The following is a 20,979-nucleotide window of genomic DNA, read 5'->3' on the forward strand; positions in this document are numbered from 1 at the left end:
CTGGTACCCCACTCATTACTTCCACCCAGTTTGAGAAGGAACCATTGATAAGCACTCTTTGAGTGCGATTCTGGACCCAACTGTGGATCCATCTAATAGTTGTTCCATCCAGCCCACATTTAGCTAGCTTGCTAATCAGAATATCATGGGGCACTTTGTCAAAAGCTTTGCTGAAGTCGAGATATATTATGTCCACAGCATTTCCACAGTCTACAAGGGAGGTTACCCAATCAAAAAATGAGATGAGATTAGTTTGGCAGGATTTGTTCTTCATAAATCCATGTTGGCTCCTAGTAATCACTGCATTGCTTACAGATTGACTGCTTTATAATCTGCTCCAGAATTATTCCAGAGATTGCTGTTAGGCTGATTGTCTGTAGTTCCCTGGTCCCTCCTTTTTGCCCTTTTTGAAGATAGGGACAACATTAGCTCTCCTCCAGTCATCTGGCACTTCATCGGTCCTCCATGATTTCGCAAAGATAATCGAGAGAGGTTCTGAGAGTTCTTCAGCCAGTTCCTTCAATACTCTGGGATGCAGTTTATCAGGCCCTAGAGATTTGAACTCATTCAAAGTGATTAAATATTCCTTGACCATTTGTCTATCAATCTCAAGGTCCAATCCTGACCCTTCTACTTCATGTTTCCCAGGAGGGTTATAGGCCCTTTTTTGGGAGAAGACTGAGCCAAAGTAGGAATTGAGCACTTCTGCCTTTTCTTTGTCATCTGTTATCACTTTGCCATCCTCATTGAGTACCTGTGCCACCATTTCTTTTCTCTGTCTTTTACTATGGACATACCTGAAGAAAGCTTTTTTGTTGCTTTTAGCATCCCTCACTAGCCTCAGCTCATTCTCAGCTTTAGCCTTCCTGACACCATCCTGGCAATTCCGTGATACCTGATTGTACTCTTCCTTTGTGGCCTGGCCTTCTTTCCACTTCCTGTATGTGCCCTTTTTTGTTTTCAGGTCACCTCTAAGCTTTTTGTGAAGCCACATTGGCTTCTTCTGCTGTTTCCCCCCCTTTTCCCTTGTTGGAATTGCTTGCCATTGCGCTTTTAGAATTTCCTTTCTAAGAAACTCCCACCCATCTTGGACTCCAATTGTTCTGAGTTTATTAAAATCAGCTTTCCTGAAGTCCAGGGTGCACATACGGCTATTCTCAGCTTTTGCTTCTGTTAAAATCAAGAATTCAAGTATGGTGTGGTCACTTTCCCCCAGAGTTCCCGTAACTGCCACTTCATCCACCAAATCATCTCTATTGGTTAGAATCAAGTCCAGGATAGCTGATCCTCTGGTTGCTTCCTCCACTTTCTGTAGGAGGAAGTTATCTGCAACACAAGTCAGAAATTTCTTGGAGGGGCCGTGTTTGGCAGAATTTGTCTCCCAACAGATATCGGGATAATTGAAAACCCCCATTACTACTACATCATGCCTCCTCGAAACATTGGCAATTTGCTTTTCAAAAGTTACATTCTCATCTTCTCCTTGATTGGGTGGTCGCTAATAGACTCCAAGCACCACATTCCTTTTGTTACTTGCCCCATTAATTTTAATCCAGATACTCTTGGTGGAGCTACCAAGCTCATCTTCCTGTATTTCTGTGCAAGGATATATATTTTTTACATATAGCGCAACTCCACCTCCCTTTTTATTCCTTCTGTTCTTCTTGAACAAGTTATATCCTTCAATTGTTGTATTCCAGTCATGGGAGTCATCCCACCAAGTTTCAGTTATACCTATCAAGTCGTAATTGCCCTCCTGTATTAAGAGTTCAAGTTCGTCCTGCTTGTTTCCCATGCTCTGCTCATTAGTATACAGACATTGAAGACCATGTGATTTATGGCTTGGCTTCCTTACTACATTTTTCTGAGAGCTGTTACTGGTCCCTATTAGAGCCAGTCTCTTTGGTCCCGCTACTGTGCATAAGCCTTCATCAGTCGTTACCACCAAGTTTACGTCTCCCTCTCCTTTAGGATTCAGTTTAAAACCCTCATGATGAACTTCTCCATGCTGTGGCCAAACACATTCTTCCCAGTCCTTTGGACTTGACTCCTGGCACACTGTCCAAAAACTTTGGCTACTACTACATTTCTTGAAGAAATACATTTGTTTTCCAGATCTGGAAAAATATTTCAAATTCCATTGAGTCAGCCTCACATTTTTATGTGCCTGAGATTTATGCAGCCCCTCTTTATATTAGCAGCAAGCTGAAGGACTAGTAGAGCTATAAAAGTTCAGTTTCATAGAATTATTATCCTGTGTAAAACTAGAAATCTGACTGAATGACTCTCTTTTAAAAACTACTGCCTCCTTTCTTGCCACAATCAAGTTAATCAAAGTGTGTGCATAATGTTCTGAATATATGTGTTTAAGTTACACCAACTTTTAAATATATTAAGTAATTTGTTTTTAAAAAGTTACTTTTTTCTTTAAAAGAGTTTTGACACTGTTGTGTGTCGGATGCAGTTCATCCTCTTGTTTTAAGCAGTAAATTGTGCAACTCCATATGAACCATTTCCTGTTTAAACAAAGAACGAAAGGGAAAAAGGAATAACATTCACTTCCTGAATGACAGCATTCCATTTCTGAGACTGGCCACGATGCAGCTGCCAATCAGAAACAGGCCTTGGAGGGAAGCTCTGGGATGCTGTTTACATGTACTGTGTTTTCTCCTTCTCGTTTCTGATGTCGTACAATTTGAAAGGTTCTCTTGGTTTGTTGCTGTTACATGTCTGTGTAAATGGCCAGGACTTTAATTCCAGCATCAAATGGAAAAGAAACTAAAAGGGAACGTCTGCTTGTTTCTCTGTAGCCTCAGGTAAGGTTACCAGGCTGAATTGGTGCGATGAAAGAGAGATTTTCTTATGTCTCTTGTTATGATTGTGGCTTGAAAAGTTAAGTCATTAAACAGTAATGTTAGTTCTGGTGAAAAAAGTGCAAAGCATATCAGAGATAAAATTGTTATGTTACTGTGGTAGAGTTGTACTGTTGGTGTTTATAAACTGAAAATGTATTGGTTGCTGAGATAAGCGGTAAATGATATTTGGCTAGCAAAAAAGAAAGACCAAACAAAGACTGAAAACTACAGCAGAACCGGAGGCAACATTTCATCTGTACACTGTAGATGAATGCATACCGCTTGTGTGTCGTGTGTGTGTGTGTGTGTGTGTGTGTATGGTTTCATCTATCATGGTAATGCAAAATCTTGAATTTAAAAATATATTTATAAACTTGGTTTAACAGTTTGTGAAATGAAATAAGAGACCTTCTGTGGTTCATAATTTCATTAAGTTATAAACCCCTTTTTAGATTGTTTTTGATACTGAAAAGAGACATTGATTGGTACATATATACTTATATTGCATATATAAAATACATGTTTCTATAGGCTACAAAAAAGAAGATAGGAAAAATTCATGTGGGATAATGGAAATATAGTCAGATGATCCTGTGTAAATAAAGTGTGGGATCCAACTAATTCAATTAGTTGCAACAGAACATTGTGCAATTCTCTAGTAATCTTTGGGGCTTACATACTCTGAACAGTTTCTTCCCAAACTTCCTGTGAAAAACATCACTCTATAGTTTGTGTGTGTGTGTGTGTGTGATCCAATTGTTAATCGTGCTACTTCTGTAGCTTTGTATTTCTAAAAATAAAGAATGCTTTGTACAACAGCGTAAATATCAAAGCAACAAAAGTGCAAGTTAACTATTTTATAGCTTCATCTGTTGTTAGAAAAGCTGAAATGTCTACTAGTGATGGCTCCCTGAGTGAAGATATTTTTAAGAACACGACAGGGTTTAGATGCCTGCAAGCGCAAACGCAGCTAACAGCAGTCTGTAGTAGCAGGAATTGTTGCAGCCACCACTCATTTCTCCCATCCTTTTAGTAGAGTTTGCCAGCTGTGATCATGGAACAATTTTTTGTGCTGAATAATCCAGTGGTTTCCTTTTCCATTGCTCCCTCACTTTCTTTGGAAAACAAAAATCTGTTGCTTTTTAAAACAGTATATGTTAAACATGAAAACAAGTAAAAATAAGCATGAGGAAAGTTGTGTTTCAAAGGGCTAAACTTAACAAATGCTGAAATTGCAGGCCTTTTCTTTGGTCTCAGGCAAAGGATCGCTTTAAAGAGGACAAGCAAATCTAGTTGTTGCTTTATTGAAAAAAATGTAAAATGAAGGATGATATTGTGTTTATACATAAAATAAGCTAAATTTAAATTAACACATTCCCCCGCCCTTGTATGTCTTCTCTCTTCCAGATCGTTCTGAAAGAAATAAACCTGACCACCGTTCTCCAGGGTGAGATTTCTGTTCTTGCTTTTATTTAAATATTTATTTTCTATTGTATATTTGTGTACTTATGGATGGAAATCTGGCTATTAAATATAAAAATTCAGCTTAATATTTTCAATCTGCTGTGGTAATTTAACTAGTTTCACACTGCCACATTGGACATTTTTTATTTTTCCTAATAGGCTAAATGTTTCATAGGTCCAGATATGTTCTCTTTACATTTCCTGCTCCCATTTTAATTTTCTGTTCACTGTACGGAAAAAGCAAAAGGCTTGCTTTAAAATGTGCACAGCATTGTGTTGACCAAACATGTACAATAAGGTAAGAACTGAAATAGCAAGTTCTTTTGTTTTTAAACAGAATAGTGAAAAGTGGAACTAGTATGAAAATATTGGTTTTCAACATTAGGGACCACCACAGCTCTAAACCCAATAATTAAATTAGAAGGGGAATTTACAGATTAAGATTGCCTCATAATTTGTGGTTTCTCATTTGAGCTGTTTGTTTACATCAGAGGTCATCAAACTGTGTTAAGAACTGATATTAATCCTAAGCATTTGTATTCTTTCTTTTGCTCCTATTTCTTACCTTTTCTACAACTTTATACTTCCTATTTCCTATTAATTTACCATTGTTTTCATCATCAATCTCTCCCTTTTTGCAAGAGAACAAATAAAACAGAATGAAAATGACAGACTTTGGCTGCAGTCCAATACACATTTACCTGGGAGTAAGTCCCATTGAACTCAATTAAGTTTACTTCTGAGTAGATTAATTAATTAATTAATTAACTACTTGTTTGATTTTATATCCCACCCTTCCTCCCAGCAAGAGCCCGTGTGTATTGGATTGCAGCCTAAGAAAGCTATCTCTCCCAATATCCAACTGACATCTGCTCTCTCAAGGCCTTTCTTCTACTTAATTCTGGGCCAAGTACAATTTGGCATTCTTCCAAAGTCTCCAGTGAATTATTCTTGGGCAAATCTCACAGCGATTACTTGGTTTAGCCACAAATTGTGGTTTTAAAGGTTCTTTTTTAATGTGCTAATAGGATAATAATAAATAATATCCAAGGTCTGTGCATGTTTGTGATGTTTTTGTCCACAAAGCAGCTGAGCTGGTACCTTTGCCCCTGTATCCAAATAAAGCCCTTTGCTTTCTCTGAGCCTTCATGCAAGTGACAAGAATAAGCAGGAATGATGAAGCTGCCAAGAGATCTGTGTATTCTTTGTACTGTCCCCATCCCTGTCATCCTTAGGATTATGTTTCCATAAATGTTGCTTATCCTATAAATATTTATCCAAATCATGCAGATTTTAATATGCCACTATGTGAAAAAGATGAGTAAACACAGTGTACCATGCTAGATTTAAAGTGTTTGACTAAAAGCACCAAGACAATCTAAAAACCCCAAGAGCTTTTTAAAAAAAAAACCCCAAAGAGCAAAAGCAGGTTGGGGTGACCTGGGGTGGAGATTTATTTCTGTTCCTAACCATGGCAATCAGCTAGATTCTGAGTGTGGTATGCATACTGTTCACAGTGATGAATGTTAGATAGTAAAAAGTTTGATGTATGCCAGCTATACCACTGTTGTACAAGGAAAGTCTCAAAATAGGCTTATGGGTTTGTTTTGGAACTCTGGCTTTAGTTTTTTCATGTAATTGATTTTTGTTTTGGCTCTCATTAGTTACAGTAAGTCATAAGATGTTTTTTTCTTCAAGTCAGCGAGTAACAAATCTCCCTTAAAGAGGAGAACATTGTGGGTGACATCCAGTGGTGTCAGCCTACTTGCACAACAGACTTCTGGTCACACAAACAAAACTTCACCTCTACTTCATCCTTGCAGAACTTTGTTGTTGCTGTTATATGCCTTCAAGTCAATTACGACTTATGGCGACCCTATAAATCTTTTTGGATATATTCATAGGGTTTTCATGGTAAGAGGTATTCAGAAATGGTTTACCATTGCCTTCCTCTAAGCCTACTGCACCTGGTATTCCCAGGCGGTCTCCCATCCAAGTACTAATCAGACCTGACTTTGCTTAGCTTCCAAGATCAGATGAGATTGGGCATGTTCAGGGTAGTGTGGCCATGTAGACCTTTATGCACCCTCAAAATCTGCTCTAGGGGGTTGGGGGACCCTCTGGAACAGATTGAACTATAGTGGGGAAGAGAGGAAGGGGAAGTCCTGTCATATTTGTTGACATGATATTGGATTTCAGCCGTAATTCTGAGTAATGAACTAATTGTTCATGTGATTTTTGCATATTTTACATCTGTTCTACCCAAGGAGATGTTTTGGCCACTATTCCAATTCTTCTGTGATGATTGCCAATGTTTGAATTAATGCTACTGTGCCACAAGAAAGACAAAATACACCCTATCATTTGAGAAATTCCACAGTCTGTAGATTGCATTAATATCCTGGTAAGTTTCTATAATTGTTTAGAGTCCAGTGTTTCCCAAACTTTTTTTATTTTTTTGTTGCTGGACTACAACTCCCATCAGTCCCAGCCAGCATGGCCAATGGTCAGGAATTATGGGAACTGTAGTCCAGCAACAAAAAAATAAAAAAAGATTGGGAAACACTGGTTTAGACTATTGGTTTGTTCCTGTAAAAGGTTCTGTCAGGATCGAGTTGTAACCCATATGAGAGTACCTAAGGCAGGAATGAACAATCTGTTTGGCAAGCAGGATTGCTTTGAAATCTGTCAACTGAAAATCCAATAACTTTTAAAGGAAAGAACCCTGTAGGGAGAAATCAACTTGGGAAAAACATGATTGAGCTCTAGTGTTCCCTTTGCATTTTCAAAGTGACAGAGGCAGACACTGGGAAAGGACCCTTGGGCAGAAGATAGCCTGCAGTAAAACTCTGGAAAAGAAAATTCCAAATTAATTATTAATGAAACAAGAGGGGAAGACATAAATATGTTTACCAAGTAGAGTCTTTCAGAATATAATAACTGTAATGGCTGCTCCTATTGTTGTAGACCTCTCCCCACTTTCCCAGGCAATGTAAAGTTCAGATATAGGGTTACAGGGCTGCTGGGGGTAGAGACACACATACTGTTCTGCCTGTTCCAGAGCATCTCCACCTCTCTTTTCTGAAAACGGGCACACAACGCTAGTCAAACTCTGCCCCTTTTTACTGTAAAACCTGGTGGGATCAGCTCGAACACATTTTTTAAAAAAAATTCACTTCAGACAGCTTTCGCAACTGATTGGCAGATCAACCGATTGCCCCTCCAGTTATGGCCAACAGAAATGCTTTGCTGTAGGTGACTAGTGTGCTCACAGCCTGAGAGATGGCTAGAGAGTGTGCCTTTTGTAATTTGTGCTTGTTTACACACATAAAAATTAGTATAGAGAACAGTTAAGCAATGGACAGCAGTGCTGATTCTCCACAGTGCAGATTCTCCAAAGAGCATTTTCTTGGACTCCTACATGTCCTTCAGCCAGCTACGAAGCTCAGACTGTGTCTATCTTGTTGACTACTTTGCAACTCCATACTGCTTTTCCTTTTCTGCCACATAAGTGTATGCTGCAGATCATTGGTCTTTTCCCCATCCTGCCTTGTAGTAGCCTCAACCTTAATAGGCCATTTAGAAAACATTTTGAAGAGATTAAGGACCTCTGAAGAAACACTAATAAATCATCAGTAAGCACATATAAACAGTGGATTTTATCCAAGCTGCTTTCCACAGGGGACTTCCTGTTCTCTCCCTGTGTCCTCCTCAGATCTGCTCCAGATGGTCCCCCAACCCTCTGGAGCAGATTTTGAGGGCGTACGGGGGGGGCCTTCAGGGGAGAAGAGGTAGTTCCATTGCATCATGGATGTCTGTTGTGCAAATGGAATAGCAGGATTGGATACAACTCAATGGTTTTTACTTTTTAAACAGATACTTCAGAAGCTTGGAACTAGAATCTGTTTGTCTTTTGTTTTTAATAGGTCTACTTAAGTTCTTTTAAATCTTATCTTTTAAGAAATCCAAAAAGTTTCTGTTATGGAAAATACTGAAAAGGGTACTTTTAGAAATCACTATGTTAAATATAACCTGTGGAGTACTACATAATCTGTGGAAATAAATAAATACCCATTAATCTTGTTTAAATTTCTTTTAAAAAGATAATTGAGAGTTAAGAAATATGCAGAAAGGTCTATTTGAAATAATTTTCAGTGCATTCAGTTGCATTTTTTAAAAAGGATGCATACTAAACTATACTGTAGTCACTTTCCATTTTGCTTCTAGCATGTTATTATTATTGGAGATGTGTGTTGTTTTGCAGAACAAAAAAGAATTGAAATTCCCTGCCTGGTATTTTATCTTATGATATAGTACCATATATCATTATCTAGTCAAAATGACATTCAAATAACTGCAATTTTGTTTGAAAAGCATTATTAAAATGAATGGAGAGCTGCAACTTTGGAATGCAGAAATTGGAACAGAAAGGGAAGTGAATTTCCAATTCAGATTATTTGATGACCTCCTGACATCATGGAATAGAAGTCTTCTGACAGCTAACATTTTAGGAAGCCGTTTACTGCAGGGAAGATTTTACTGTCTAAAGGCTGCAGTGAATGTAAATGCTGAGAGGCACCTCTGCTTTGTATATTTTGATACATATAATTAACATAATTTGGTATTTCATTTTTGTGACCACAGTAGATATCAGATGCAGCCTGGAGACATGTTTTTATATTTATGCTGAAATGAGGGGTGGGTGGGAAGCAATCAACACTAGCCATCACAAACATTGATACTTGCTTTGAAATCAGTTTGGGCTTCTTTGTATTGCCTTTTTGTTTTTGATCTTTTAGCATTCATCATCATCCCTCCTTTCAAACATCTCTGCCAAGTGTTGTCTGTTTAAAATTGGGAGATGGCTTTTATGTTAGATGCTAGGTTTATGTTCAGTTTTATGTTCTCCAACCAGGATGTTTGTAAGACTGTCAAAAGGAACATGGGAGTTCCCATGTCTTCTCTGTCACTCCCAAATTGGTGCCTTTATTGTTCATAGGGTTATATCTAAATATTTCTCTCTGCCCTTTGCATGCTCTGTGGAGAACTGAAAAGAGAGCCAACCTTAACAGTTTTAATGTCTGGATTTTGAGATGGGTTGTAAAAGGGTTTTGTTTTCTTAGAGGAATTGTTCTCTTTTGTGAACATTCCTTTCAGGGGAACGGTACGGTTGAAGTGTAGTCAAAGAGAGTTAGCACAGCAAAGTTTGGCATTTCGGTAGAACAACTCTGTATGCTATGTTACATACATCTGGAAAGGCAAGTTTAGAAGAGGTGTGGTTGTATTACCCTAATTTAGAATTTATTAAGTAAGGCATCTGCTTCAAAGGCCATACTCTTAACAAGTTTGCATTTATAGTGTCATAAAGGGTGTAACTCAACAGAGTCAGCAACTGCTTGGAACAAATTGTTATGTGGAAAGATAACTTGCTTTTTTAAAGATGGGCTGGTTTTAAAGTATCTCTAGTAACAGATTTCAGAAGGGTAGCTGGGTTAGTCTGTTTCATCAAAACCAACAGTGTCTCTTGCAAGATAGAATTCAAAGGCAAGGGAATTGTCCGTTGGTTTTACAAAGCTATGCTTGTGGATATATGTAGCCACTTAGGTAACTACTTCATGCATATGGCATGTTGGACTCTGGTCCACAAAAGTGTGTTGTATGCCATCATAAATTTGTTAATATTTTATGGTGTCATGAGACTTTGTTGCTAAAAATAATTTGTTTTTCTCTCTTCTATTGTGTATGCATTGTGTGGAATACCAAATGTGTGTGTGATGTTATTGTTTCCAAGACAAGTCTGTTGGTATGCTCAGGCATTCTTTGCCATTGTGGTGATGTTGGTGTCTGTTTTGAAGCTTTTATCCCACTGATTATTGTTATTATTGCACAATGTTGAAATGCGTAAGGATTTGTGATTTATATGAGCTTTTAAAAACTATGCTGAAACCCCAAACAAATCAAGCCCTCTGCATGAACTAATGTTTAAGAGCTAAACTAATCAGGGTAGATTGCAGGTAACACCAATGAAGGACAATGCATCATTATAAACACTCATAGAATGAGTGGAATTGACTGGAATACAATGGAAACACTAACTGGAAGACAGAATGTAAAAGTGCTTATGGCCCTTGTAAACTAAAGTTTAACTACAGTTATAGATTGAATTGAACAAGAGGTAAAGGACCAGGAAACCACCCAGTGACTCACTCCTGTGCAAGCCAACACAGTCATAGGGCTGTTTAACCCCTTCTATCACAATGTGAACAGCAACAGATGTTTTGGCAGAGTTTTCTCTCCCCTGTGTGTTGGCTCATACTTGGAAATGAGTAGCTTAGGAAATGGAAGTATGTATGATGACCCATGTGTTGACAATATGAGGGGAAACAGTTTGTGTGCATCCCTGGGTCTGGTGTATGTATGAAGCAGCATATGGTAGAATCCTGAGGTGGTAGAACAGATGGTACTATTTCTGATTGAAGGTAGGGATACCATTTTTGAAACATCTTCTTCCTGCAAGAAAATAACAAAACAATTAGCACATCTGATTCTAAGCTAGCCTGATACTTGTTGTGTGCTAGTTTTCTACTTGTTTTTTTTTTTCAATAATTTTTATTCAGATTTTCATAAAACATACAAGACAAAATCATAAAACATTCAAAGACAAAAAACAAAATCAAAAATAGTTAAACAAAAAGAAAAAAAGAAAAGAAAAAACAAAAATAAAAAATAAAGAGTAAAATATTGACTTCCCATTTGTCAAAGATCAAATCAGTTATAAGTCTATAATATATAACAATCCTGTCTCTTAAGTCATATTATAAAATCACTTTCCTCCAGTAGTTATCTTACTTAATCATCAAATCTCATAAACATTACTTTATTCTTTCCACAAAAAGTCAAAGAGAGGTTTCAATTCTTTAAGAAATATATCTATCAATTTTTTTTTCCAGATAAGCATATCGATTAATCCATCTCATTACTAATTATGATAATCTTATTGTCATAACCATAGTCAAAATAAACATTTCAATTAATCCATCACATCAGAATCTGTTAGGTTCAATAATTTCAGTAGCCATTGTTCTATTATCTCTATTAGTTCCATTTTCCATCTTCCATCTTCAGTAGTCTTGTTAAGTCCAGTAATTTCAATATCCAATCTTCCATTATCAGTATTCCATAATAATCTTGCTGTCAAAGCCATAGTCATATAGTAAGAGTCTGATGGGAATTACCTCTATCCCAAATATTTTCTTGCCATCCATTCTGAATAGGTTGCTGAAATACTGCTGTAAAATCATATCTCTGTTCTTTTTTTCAAAATACACTGGGTCATCTCTTAAAAGTTTTTCCATTGTCACATGGCTGCAGTTAATTCCATAGATTTTCTCTATATTGGGCTCCATCACATCATTCCAGTCCAGAAGATTATCCATGCCATTGATAACTTTATCTCTAGAATCTTCATTCATTTCTTCAGAGATAACATTGAGTTCCAAACAATAGATTTTATTTCTAAAGTCCATAGACTCCAAATCTTGTTCCTGTTCCACGTTGATTCCAATCTCCGGGATCTCCTCTCTCACAGGGACCCCTATTCCAGTCTCCAGGGTCTCCTCTCTCACAGGGACCCCTGTTCCAATCTCCGGGGTCTCCTCTCTCACAGGGACCCCTTCCAGGGTCACCTCTCTCACAGGGACCCTTATATCTTTAATCTCCTGCTTCATTTTACTCAATTCAATTTTCATTATCTCAATCTCATCCATTATTTTCTGAAACATAGTTATTTCCAGATTTTCAGCCACTTTCTTAATTGCCATTTTAAAAGAAAAATATAGGAAAACCACTTCTTATTTCAGCAACAATTGGGTTAATACTCCAAACTTGGTGACATCACAGTATAAACAGAGCAGACAGCCTTATCTCTCCAATAGTTAAGTAAACAAAATGCAGTTCCCAGGATCGAAACAATTAATGGCAATCGTCAAGAAACAGATTCGTCAAAATAAAATAGACCAAAAAGAGAGTAGTCTCAAAACAGTATAATATTTTTCAAAATAAAAATCTGGAATAGAAATCCCTCTTCTGTGTATATCTTTAGAATGCAAATCCAGGACAGCTTTTTGCAACAAAAACAGAGATAAGCTATTAATTAGTGCGTAGCAGAGAGAAGTTATGGCTCCCCAGTGAGATGTCAAAAACTGATCAATCTGGCAAATCTCTTTTAAACAGCAACAATTTAAGTCAAGTAAAAGAAAAATATAGAAAGAAGGGTGCTTGCCTGTTAGTGCGTTCTCTCTTAGAAGATAAGATGAACGTTCGCTTTAACAGATAGAGCTTGCTGTTGAAAACCCGTCCCACCTTCGTCGGCTGGACCTCGTCCCATAAATTAATGAGATCTGGTCGTCCCAACAAAAATAGGCTTTGAGGTTAATCTCTTCGTTTCTCCCTACCCGGGAGAAGTTTAATCAGTCAAAAAAAAAAGAAAAAACTGACTGATATATCTGAATAAGCTTCTTTTGAGGCAGGAGCCCGTCTCAAAAGCAGGCACAGGCTAAGTCACCCTTCCCGGAAGTCGTGTGCTAGTTTTCTACTTGCAGTGAGTTTTGTTTGTTTGTTTCATGTAGGAGACCATTCAAAAATGTGATCTGCCATGACACTTTCAGTCTGACGTGCTACAAGCTATTGTCCCATCTTAGAATTCTATCCCCTTATTTTGCTGCATGAAGAGTTCAGGCCAAGAGGCAGTAATGGCCACCAACTTGGATGGCTTTCAAACTAGATTAGAGAAATTCATGGAGGATATCAATGGCTACTAGCCATGATGGCTGTGCTCTACCTCCACAGTCAGAGGTGGTATGCTTCCAATTACCAGTTGATTTAAGCCACAGTTGGGGAGAGTGCTCTTGTGTTTGAGCCCTGCCTGCTGGCTTCCCATAGGTAGCTGGTTGTCCACTGTGAGAACAGGGTGCTGGATTAAATGGGCCACTAGCCTGATCCAGCAGGGTTCATCTTATGTTGTTACTGAGAGAATGGCTGACATGCTCTGACAGACCTTCTACTCACATTTGGAGGAGGAGATTAAAAAAAACGCTTCTCTTGTGTTTTGGAGTGTGCAATGGGTTTATTTAAAAGGGAAAACACTGCCCATCTGTATGCCCTGGCCAAGGGCATTCAGGTTTCTGAGGTACTAGAGCAGCCTTTCCCAACCAGTGTGCCTCCAGATGTTGTTGGACCACAACTCCCATCAGCCTCAGCCAGCATTGCCAATGGCTGAGGCTGATGGGAGTTGTGGTCCAACAACATCTGGAGGCACACCGGTTGGGAAAGGCTGTACTAGAGAGATGAAGAAGGCAGATTGAGTCACAGGTTTACTTAAAAGGAGATAAAGTTTATTTGGGTAACTTTCAGCACTCAGGCGCACCCAACGTGGAACAGACTGCACGTCTTGCACAGAGCGGGACCAGTTCTGAACAGCCCACTGGGCACAAGAAGCACTTTTATAGGATACATGTTTACCATCATAATGATGAGGTTACATAAGCATTGATTATTGTGAAGCATTAAATCATTGCATCTATTCTATTAATCTTTGGATTAACAAGGCAACTTCAAATAAGCATTAATTACTAGAAAAGGCTACATCATACAGCATAACAACAACTGATAAGCTGTATGCCCCTAATTGCCTGGCAGGGAGTTAACTGCTCCAAGGCTTACACTATCTGCTTAATGAGGCACCTTCCCAGCATCCCACAGCACTCTTTGGCAGAGCATCACACCGAATGCTTGTTAGGAACCCCAGATTGGACTACAGGTGGCTCTGAGCTCATTGACCGTCCTTGACCCATCTCCTGCATACTTAGATGCTGAATGTTAAACTCTAAAGAGAACTAAGGCTGGGGGGGGGATACAAGCCCCCCTTGCCTACAGGCAGCTATTCTGCTGATATAGCTGCTGAGCTTGCCCATGGGCTGATAACACTATCAAAAGCTTCATTGCTGTTCACTCTGGGAAGGAGAAAGTTAAAAGTGCTTTTGCTTGTGTCTTATTTGTGCAGGAAAAAGTGGGGAGGCCTCTGGATCTATGGTTGGGATTTAAGTCCTGGCCACCAATTGCCTCCCTGCTTCCTGAAGCAAAGAAAATAAAAACTGGATTCAGTACTGAAGAGGGTTAAATAGTGCTTAGATTCCTGTAAGATATGAAGTTTTTAAAATCTGCTTTCTATTCCTTAAATGACAAATCCATGAGGAACTCATGGAAGTGCACAGTTGGAAAAAAGAAAGGTGAATATTTTATTGCCTTCTTTCTTTGCCCTCCATTAATTCCTTATCTGGAGGTCAGTGAGATCCAGGGGCGGAGTGAAGGCCCCAGTGTTGTATCCAAAGATCTCTCCAGACATAGCACTGAACTTCCTTGGCCCTTGCAATAGATTTCTGGCTGAAAGATGGGTGTGAGCTTGATTCCTCCATGCCTAGCTCTGAGGGACTTGTCCTGGAAAAGCCATATTATTTATTTATTTGTTTTATTTTATTTATTTATTTCATTTCATTTTTAAACCGCCCATAGCAAGTAGCTCTCTGGGCGGTGTACAAAACAGAGTTAAAATACAATGTTACAATAAAATCCATTTCAAATAAGAAAATTTAAAACATTAAGATGAACAATTAACATTAAACATTAACATTAAACATTAAAATGCCTGGGAGTATAGCCAGGTCTTAACCTGGCGCCTAAAAGAAAATACCGTAGGCGCCAGGCGTATCTCCTCTGGTAAGCTGTTCCACAATTCGGGGGCCACCACAGAAAAGGCCCTAGATCTAGTAGTAATCCTCCGGGCATCTTGATGAGTTGGTACCCGGAGGAGGGCCTTAGATACTGAACGAAGTGGACGGGTAGGTTCATAGCAGGAGAGGCGTTCCACAAGGTACTGCGGTCCCACACCGTGTAAGGCTTTATAGGTCAAAACCAACACCTTGAATCTGGCTCGGAAACAAATAGGTAGCCAGTGCAAACGGGCCAGGACAGGTGTTATATGCGCGGACCGATTGGTCCTCGTCAGCAGCCTGGCTGCCGCATTTTGCACTAGCTGTAGTTTCCGAACTGTCTTCAAGGGCAGCCCTACGTAGAGCGCATTACAGTAATCCAATCTAGAGGTTACCAGAGCGTGAACAACTGAGGCGAAATCGTCACTGTCCAGATAGGGGCGTAGTTGGGCGACTAAGCGAAGATGGTAAAACGCATTCCGTGCCACCGAGGCCACTTGAGCCTCAAGTGACAAGGAAGGGTCAAAAAGTACACCCAAGCTACGAACCTGTTCCTTCAAGGGGAGTGTAACCCCATCTAGAACAGGTCGGGCATCCACCATCTGGGCAGAAAAGGAGTTCACCAACAGCGTCTCGGTCTTGTCTGGATTGAGTTTCAGTTTATTAGCTCTCATCCAGTCCATTATCGCGGTCAGGCAACGGTTTAGTACATCGACAGCCTCACCTGAAGAAGGTGAAAAGGAGAAGTAGAGCTGCGTGTCATCAGTGTACTGATGGCACCGCACTCCAAAACTCCTGATGACCGCACCCAGAGGCTGCATGTAGATGTTAAAAAGCATGGGGGACAAAACCGATCCCTGAGGGACTCCACAATGGAGAGTCCAGGGTATCGAGCAATGTTCCCCAAGCACTACCTTCTGGCGACGATCCGCTAAGTAAGAGCAGAGCCACTGCGAAGCAGTGCCCCCAACTCCCAACTCCGCGAGCCTCCCCAGAAGGATACCATGGTCGATGGTATCAAACGCCGCTGAGAGATCAAGGAGAATCAACAGGGTCACACTCCCCCTGTCCCTCTCCCGACAGAGGTCATCATACAGGGTGACCAAGGCTGTTTCAGTGCCAAAACTGGACCTAAAACCGGATTGAAACGGATCCAGATAATCGGTTTCATCCAAAAGCGCCTGGAGCTGGATGGCGACGACCCGCTCCAAAACCTTGCCCAAAAAAGGGACATTCGCCACCGGTCTATAGTTGTTCAAAACATCTGGGTCCAAAGAAGGTTTCTTTAAAAGAGGTCTCACTACTGCCTCCTTGAGACTACCAGGGACTACTCCCTCTCTCAAGGAGGCATTTATCACCTCTTTGGCCCAGCCGGTGGTTACAGCCCTGCCAGCCTTCACCAGCCAAGATGGGCAAGGGTCCAGAGCAGACGTGGTCGCCCGCACCATTCCAAGTACCTTGTCCACTTCCTCGAGCTGCACCAACTGAAACTCATCCAATAATAAAGGACAAGGCCGCGCTCTGGACACATTAATGGATTCAACTGTCATAATATCAGAGTCCAAGTCCCGATATTCATCTTCTATCAGCCCTGAACTTTCTGTGAGTGCTTTTCCTTATCTGATTAAAGGTGCTATTGTGCATACACAGAGCGAACTCTCTAACCACTGCAGCTTACTGTGACAGGGCCCTGGGTGTGATTTTTCATGCAGACCCGAGCCCCAGCGCCCCTCTTTAAGAATTAAGCCGCACTTCACCACCTTTGCTAGACAACTATGCAATCCATAGCCCTTCTCAACAAACATTCAATTAATCTTTTCTAACAGTTCCTTAAAAAAAAAGTCTTCTTTTCCTCAGTTTCCCCCAATAAGGAAGCTGTCCATTCTTTGTCTATGTGGGTGTCAGGCACTCAGGCCAGGGTTCTGTTTTCACTACCTAAGCAGAGCCCAGATAATACAGTTACTCTCTCCTTACCACCAAAGAAGTACAGATTTCCCCCTCACCATTTTCCATCCAGAGGAGTAGCCCAAATAAAATCAAACATATGAGTAAGGGCAGCAGATGCTTGCTGTGAACTTGCCTTGCCTTTTACGCTCTCTGTTAATGTCTCAGGAAAGCTGTCAATATAGCTCTTTTTCTGAGGGTCAGGAAAAAAAAGCAGGTCTGTCGAGAGACTAGTGGGATAGTTGCAAGTAAAAAAAAGGACCCTCTTTTTAATGGAAGGCTTAAATATGGTGCCATGAGACACATTGTCCTAAGAACAAAAGAAGACCACAGGCCTACCTTGTCCACCATCCCGTGAGATTCCTTGCCCTCTGGGAAGTCCAAAAGCATAATGTGAAGGCAATAGCCCTCTCCACTGTTGTTCTGCAGCAACTGGTATTCCAAGGCCTTGGATACTGCCTTGGAACCTGGAAGTAACATATAGCTATGCCCTTTCTCATTTTACCAACTGTTCAGATAATTGTGGGGGAGATTGTGTTCTCCGATCTCATTCCCTCTCATTTCTTTTTCCTTCCTAATGCATGCACTGTTCATGGTGAGGCACGGCCACAATGCTGTTGTAAGCTTAGGGATGTTGTCTTAAGAAGCCTTGGTTTCAACACTTTCAGTACAGCTAGTGAGGTAAATGTGCAGTGCCTATTAGTTTTGAGCCAGTGTTTTCCCATAGTTATTTAGCATGTGATAGCTGTTGCTTAATTTATCTGCTGCTTTGACATTACAAAGAGGAGCTGAAGTGTGATTGGGTATATATATATTAAAAAGTTGTCTGTACCAAACTTGAAAAAAGGTTGATGTTAGGTTGAAGATGTGCAAGACTTTGAGGGCTCGGGTGCAGAATTCTCGGGGGTGTGTGTGTATGTCTGGTATTTTGGAAGAAAACAGATGTCTATAATGAAATCACCTGAGAAGCCAAACCAGTTGAATCTGACTCTCTTTACCTCTGCTAAATTCCATTGCCTCTTGTTATTCATTGTACTGAAGGCTGGCAGGGATTTAATGGGATTTTGAAATGTTTAATTTTTTAGGGCTCTAAAACCAACAACCAGAAGTATTCCATTCACATGAAACGAGACTTTCAAATACTTGTGATGGCTGTTGCATTTCTTCAACTGAAATATAGCAACACAATATTGAAAGTATTTAAAAATGGGGAATATAATTAAAACATTCCAGCATGCTCAAATATGTTTCCCAAACAGAAAGCATAATAAATATTAGATACCACAGTTCCTGACATGCCCAAAACAGAATAATTGTTTTTCATAATAATGGGGAATTGAAGTTCTCTGGACAAGGTTAGCTAATGAGAATGAGGCAATTCTATACACACTTACCTGGGAGTAAGCCCCACTAAATTCATAGGACTTTTTCCTGAGCATAATGTCTTGTTTTATGCTGTTGCATACTCCCTTAAAAATACTAGTTTCCTGGAGCACCAGGTTTCAAGAATGGGTTGTTTGGCTGCATACAGATTTTCCTGCAAGCATGGAATAATCCCTACAATTTTTCTGTGGCTCTCCGTAAGCAGTGTGTGAACTTTGCTCCCGGAAACTTACCTGGCAGGGGAGATATCATGACCATGAAGGTGGTTTTTCCAGGGTGAGGCTCATTGATTGCACTCCGGGTGTGCTGACCCCTGCGAATGCGGGAAACTCGACTGCATAATTTGTGGGTTGGGCTCATAAAGGAGACTTAGTACCATACCAGTTTAACAAAGGTAGATAGAAAAGAGTAGTTCAACATAGTTCCATTTTACTAGCACCATAATCTCTATATTTCCCACTTATTATTTATTTAAAAAGTCCCCATTATAGGAATGAGGGCTTTTGAAGGACGCAGTAAATGGAAAATATTGATGTAACTGGAAAAAAGTGACTTCAAACCAGTTAATTCCACTTACTAAATTTTTTTTAAAAAAAGATAAGACTAGTGTTTCTTTTAGTATTATACAGTGGTTTCTCAGCAATGTTCCTACTTTATGTGGCTCAAGACCAAAACTGATCTAAAACCAATAGAATTCATGTAGAATTCTGATTGCTACAGAGATCAGGGCAAGACTATAGCATTAAATTCACTAATAGGCAAAAACCCTTGTGGTTTAAGAATGTACCCATAGCCAACAGATATTTCTATCAAACTTTAAAAAGCAGGAAAATTGCGCAGCTATAGTGAATGCACCAGGGGAGCAGGAGACCTGACCTCCTCTCTGAGATATTGGACTGCCCTACAAATTTGTCAAAATGCAAACACCATTTGGGTTGGTCTTTCACAGTCCAATCCACTTGCTGTGTAGCCTGGAAGAATTTGGTGACATGTGCCTCTGAGCACATGGTGAGTGGTGGCAACACCTGCAACCAGCCCAAATAATAGAAAGAAGATATGTGCTGTGCTAATCTTGTTTTAGCAGGGAGGAAGCAACATTATTAAGACAGTTGATATAGTTCAGATAGTCACTTTAAATATGTCTGATTTGCTTTGTAATTTTAGTGAAGTTTCCTATAAGAAATCATTTTCTTTTGTTTCTATTTCTGTGAATATGTGAAATAGAGCAAAATTTGCACTAAAAAAACTCCAAACATAATTGTGGAATAATGGCACTGACTTCTGCAGAATAGTCTCCAGTGGACCTCAAGAGTGTCTCAGTTTGCACAAGATAAAACAGTGGGAGGTGAAATATTCTAGCAAAATTCTAGGTGTGCTCTATATGTTTTTAATTGACCGTGCCCACCTTGCCTTAAATGAAGTGGTTTAAACATAGCAGGCTGAAAACATGCACCCTCTTTTTCCCCACAGCTAAGAGGGATTGCTGAAGTAGCAACATATTGTAATCAGTCTGATTTTACATCAAACTGCAGTTTCAGATTCAACTGTTAATGGACCCAAAATAGAAATAGAACATAACCTCCAATTTGAAACACAAAAGGCTGTCTTCACCATCATATGACAATGACCAATAAAAAGGCTTTGAAATTAATAAAATAAATTTGACAAAGACTTCTAGGATGAATAATGAGGGAAATAAAATTTTCTAGTTTAGATTCTCTGTAGAAACATTAGTAACACAGGAAAGAAGCAAAGTAAGAAGAACACCAACAAACATACACAAATATAATTCTCCATCTTTGGAGATGGCAGCTGTTGCCACCACTCACCATTTCCCCTGCTTTTTAATCCGGGAGGTAAGAAAAGGGATCCTGTCCAAGTTTGCTGAGAATGGATTGATAATTTGCATTCTTATTGAGTTCAGCGGGATTTACTCCCCTGCAGTCATGCTCAGAATAGGTGAAACTGACCACAGGGGATGAGGGGAGGAAACACTGAGGGGAGGAGGGGGATGGGAGCAGGCAGGATGGGGAGGGGAGAAGGACAGGTTTGATCATTTGCATGTTTATTGAATTCAGTGCGATTTACCCCTGTGCAATCATGCTTAGGATAGGTAAAACTGACCGGAGGGAGGGAGTGCTGGAGTGGAGAGGGGAGGGGAGTGGAGAGGGGAGGGGAGGGGAGGAGCAAGGGAGAGGAGAGGGGAAGGAGGGCGAAAGCAGGTCTGATCATTTGCATGCTTATTGAGTTCAATGGGATTTACTCCTATGCAGTGATGGTTAGGATAGGAAAAACTGACCATGGGGGAGAAGGGGGGGGAGGGGGAAGGACTATATTGGAGGGGGCAAAGGAAGGAGGAGGGGAGGGCAGGTATGATAATTTGCAGGCTTATAGAGTTCAGTGGTATTTACTTCCGTACAATCATGCTTAAGATAGGTAAAACTGACCATGGAGAGGAGGAAGGGGAGGGGGAGAGGAGGAAGGGGAGGAGGGGAAGGAGGGGATTGGAAGAGGTTGGGGATGGGGAGGGAAGGGAAGGGCAAAGGAAGGGGGAGGGAAAAGGCAAC

At 40.1% G+C, this 20,979-nt stretch overlaps 1 protein-coding gene and 2 pseudogenes across 7 annotated transcripts in view; 2 read left to right on the forward strand and 1 right to left on the reverse strand.

The window, feature by feature from the left end:
- SH3D19 (SH3 domain containing 19) overlaps window positions 1-20,979 on the forward strand; it is a 151,810-nt gene that overhangs the window by 43,164 nt on the left and 87,667 nt on the right. For 6 of the 7 annotated variants that reach the window (XM_061584653.1, XM_061584655.1, XM_061584654.1 and 3 more), the window contains exon 2: window positions 4,263-4,302. In XM_061584653.1, the coding sequence (XP_061440637.1) occupies window positions 4,263-4,302 (40 nt within the window). Of the gene's footprint in view, window positions 1-2,595; window positions 2,817-4,262; window positions 4,303-20,979 lie in introns of those variants that run through there. The other variant, XM_061584657.1, reaches the window with a different exon arrangement.
- Window positions 6,275-6,395, reverse strand: LOC133364639 (5S ribosomal RNA; annotated as a pseudogene).
- On the forward strand, window positions 18,638-18,786 carry LOC133364700 (U1 spliceosomal RNA; annotated as a pseudogene).

Source organism: Rhineura floridana, chromosome 9 (assembly GCF_030035675.1).
Source record: "Rhineura floridana isolate rRhiFlo1 chromosome 9, rRhiFlo1.hap2, whole genome shotgun sequence".
NCBI lineage: Eukaryota > Metazoa > Chordata > Lepidosauria > Squamata > Rhineuridae > Rhineura > Rhineura floridana.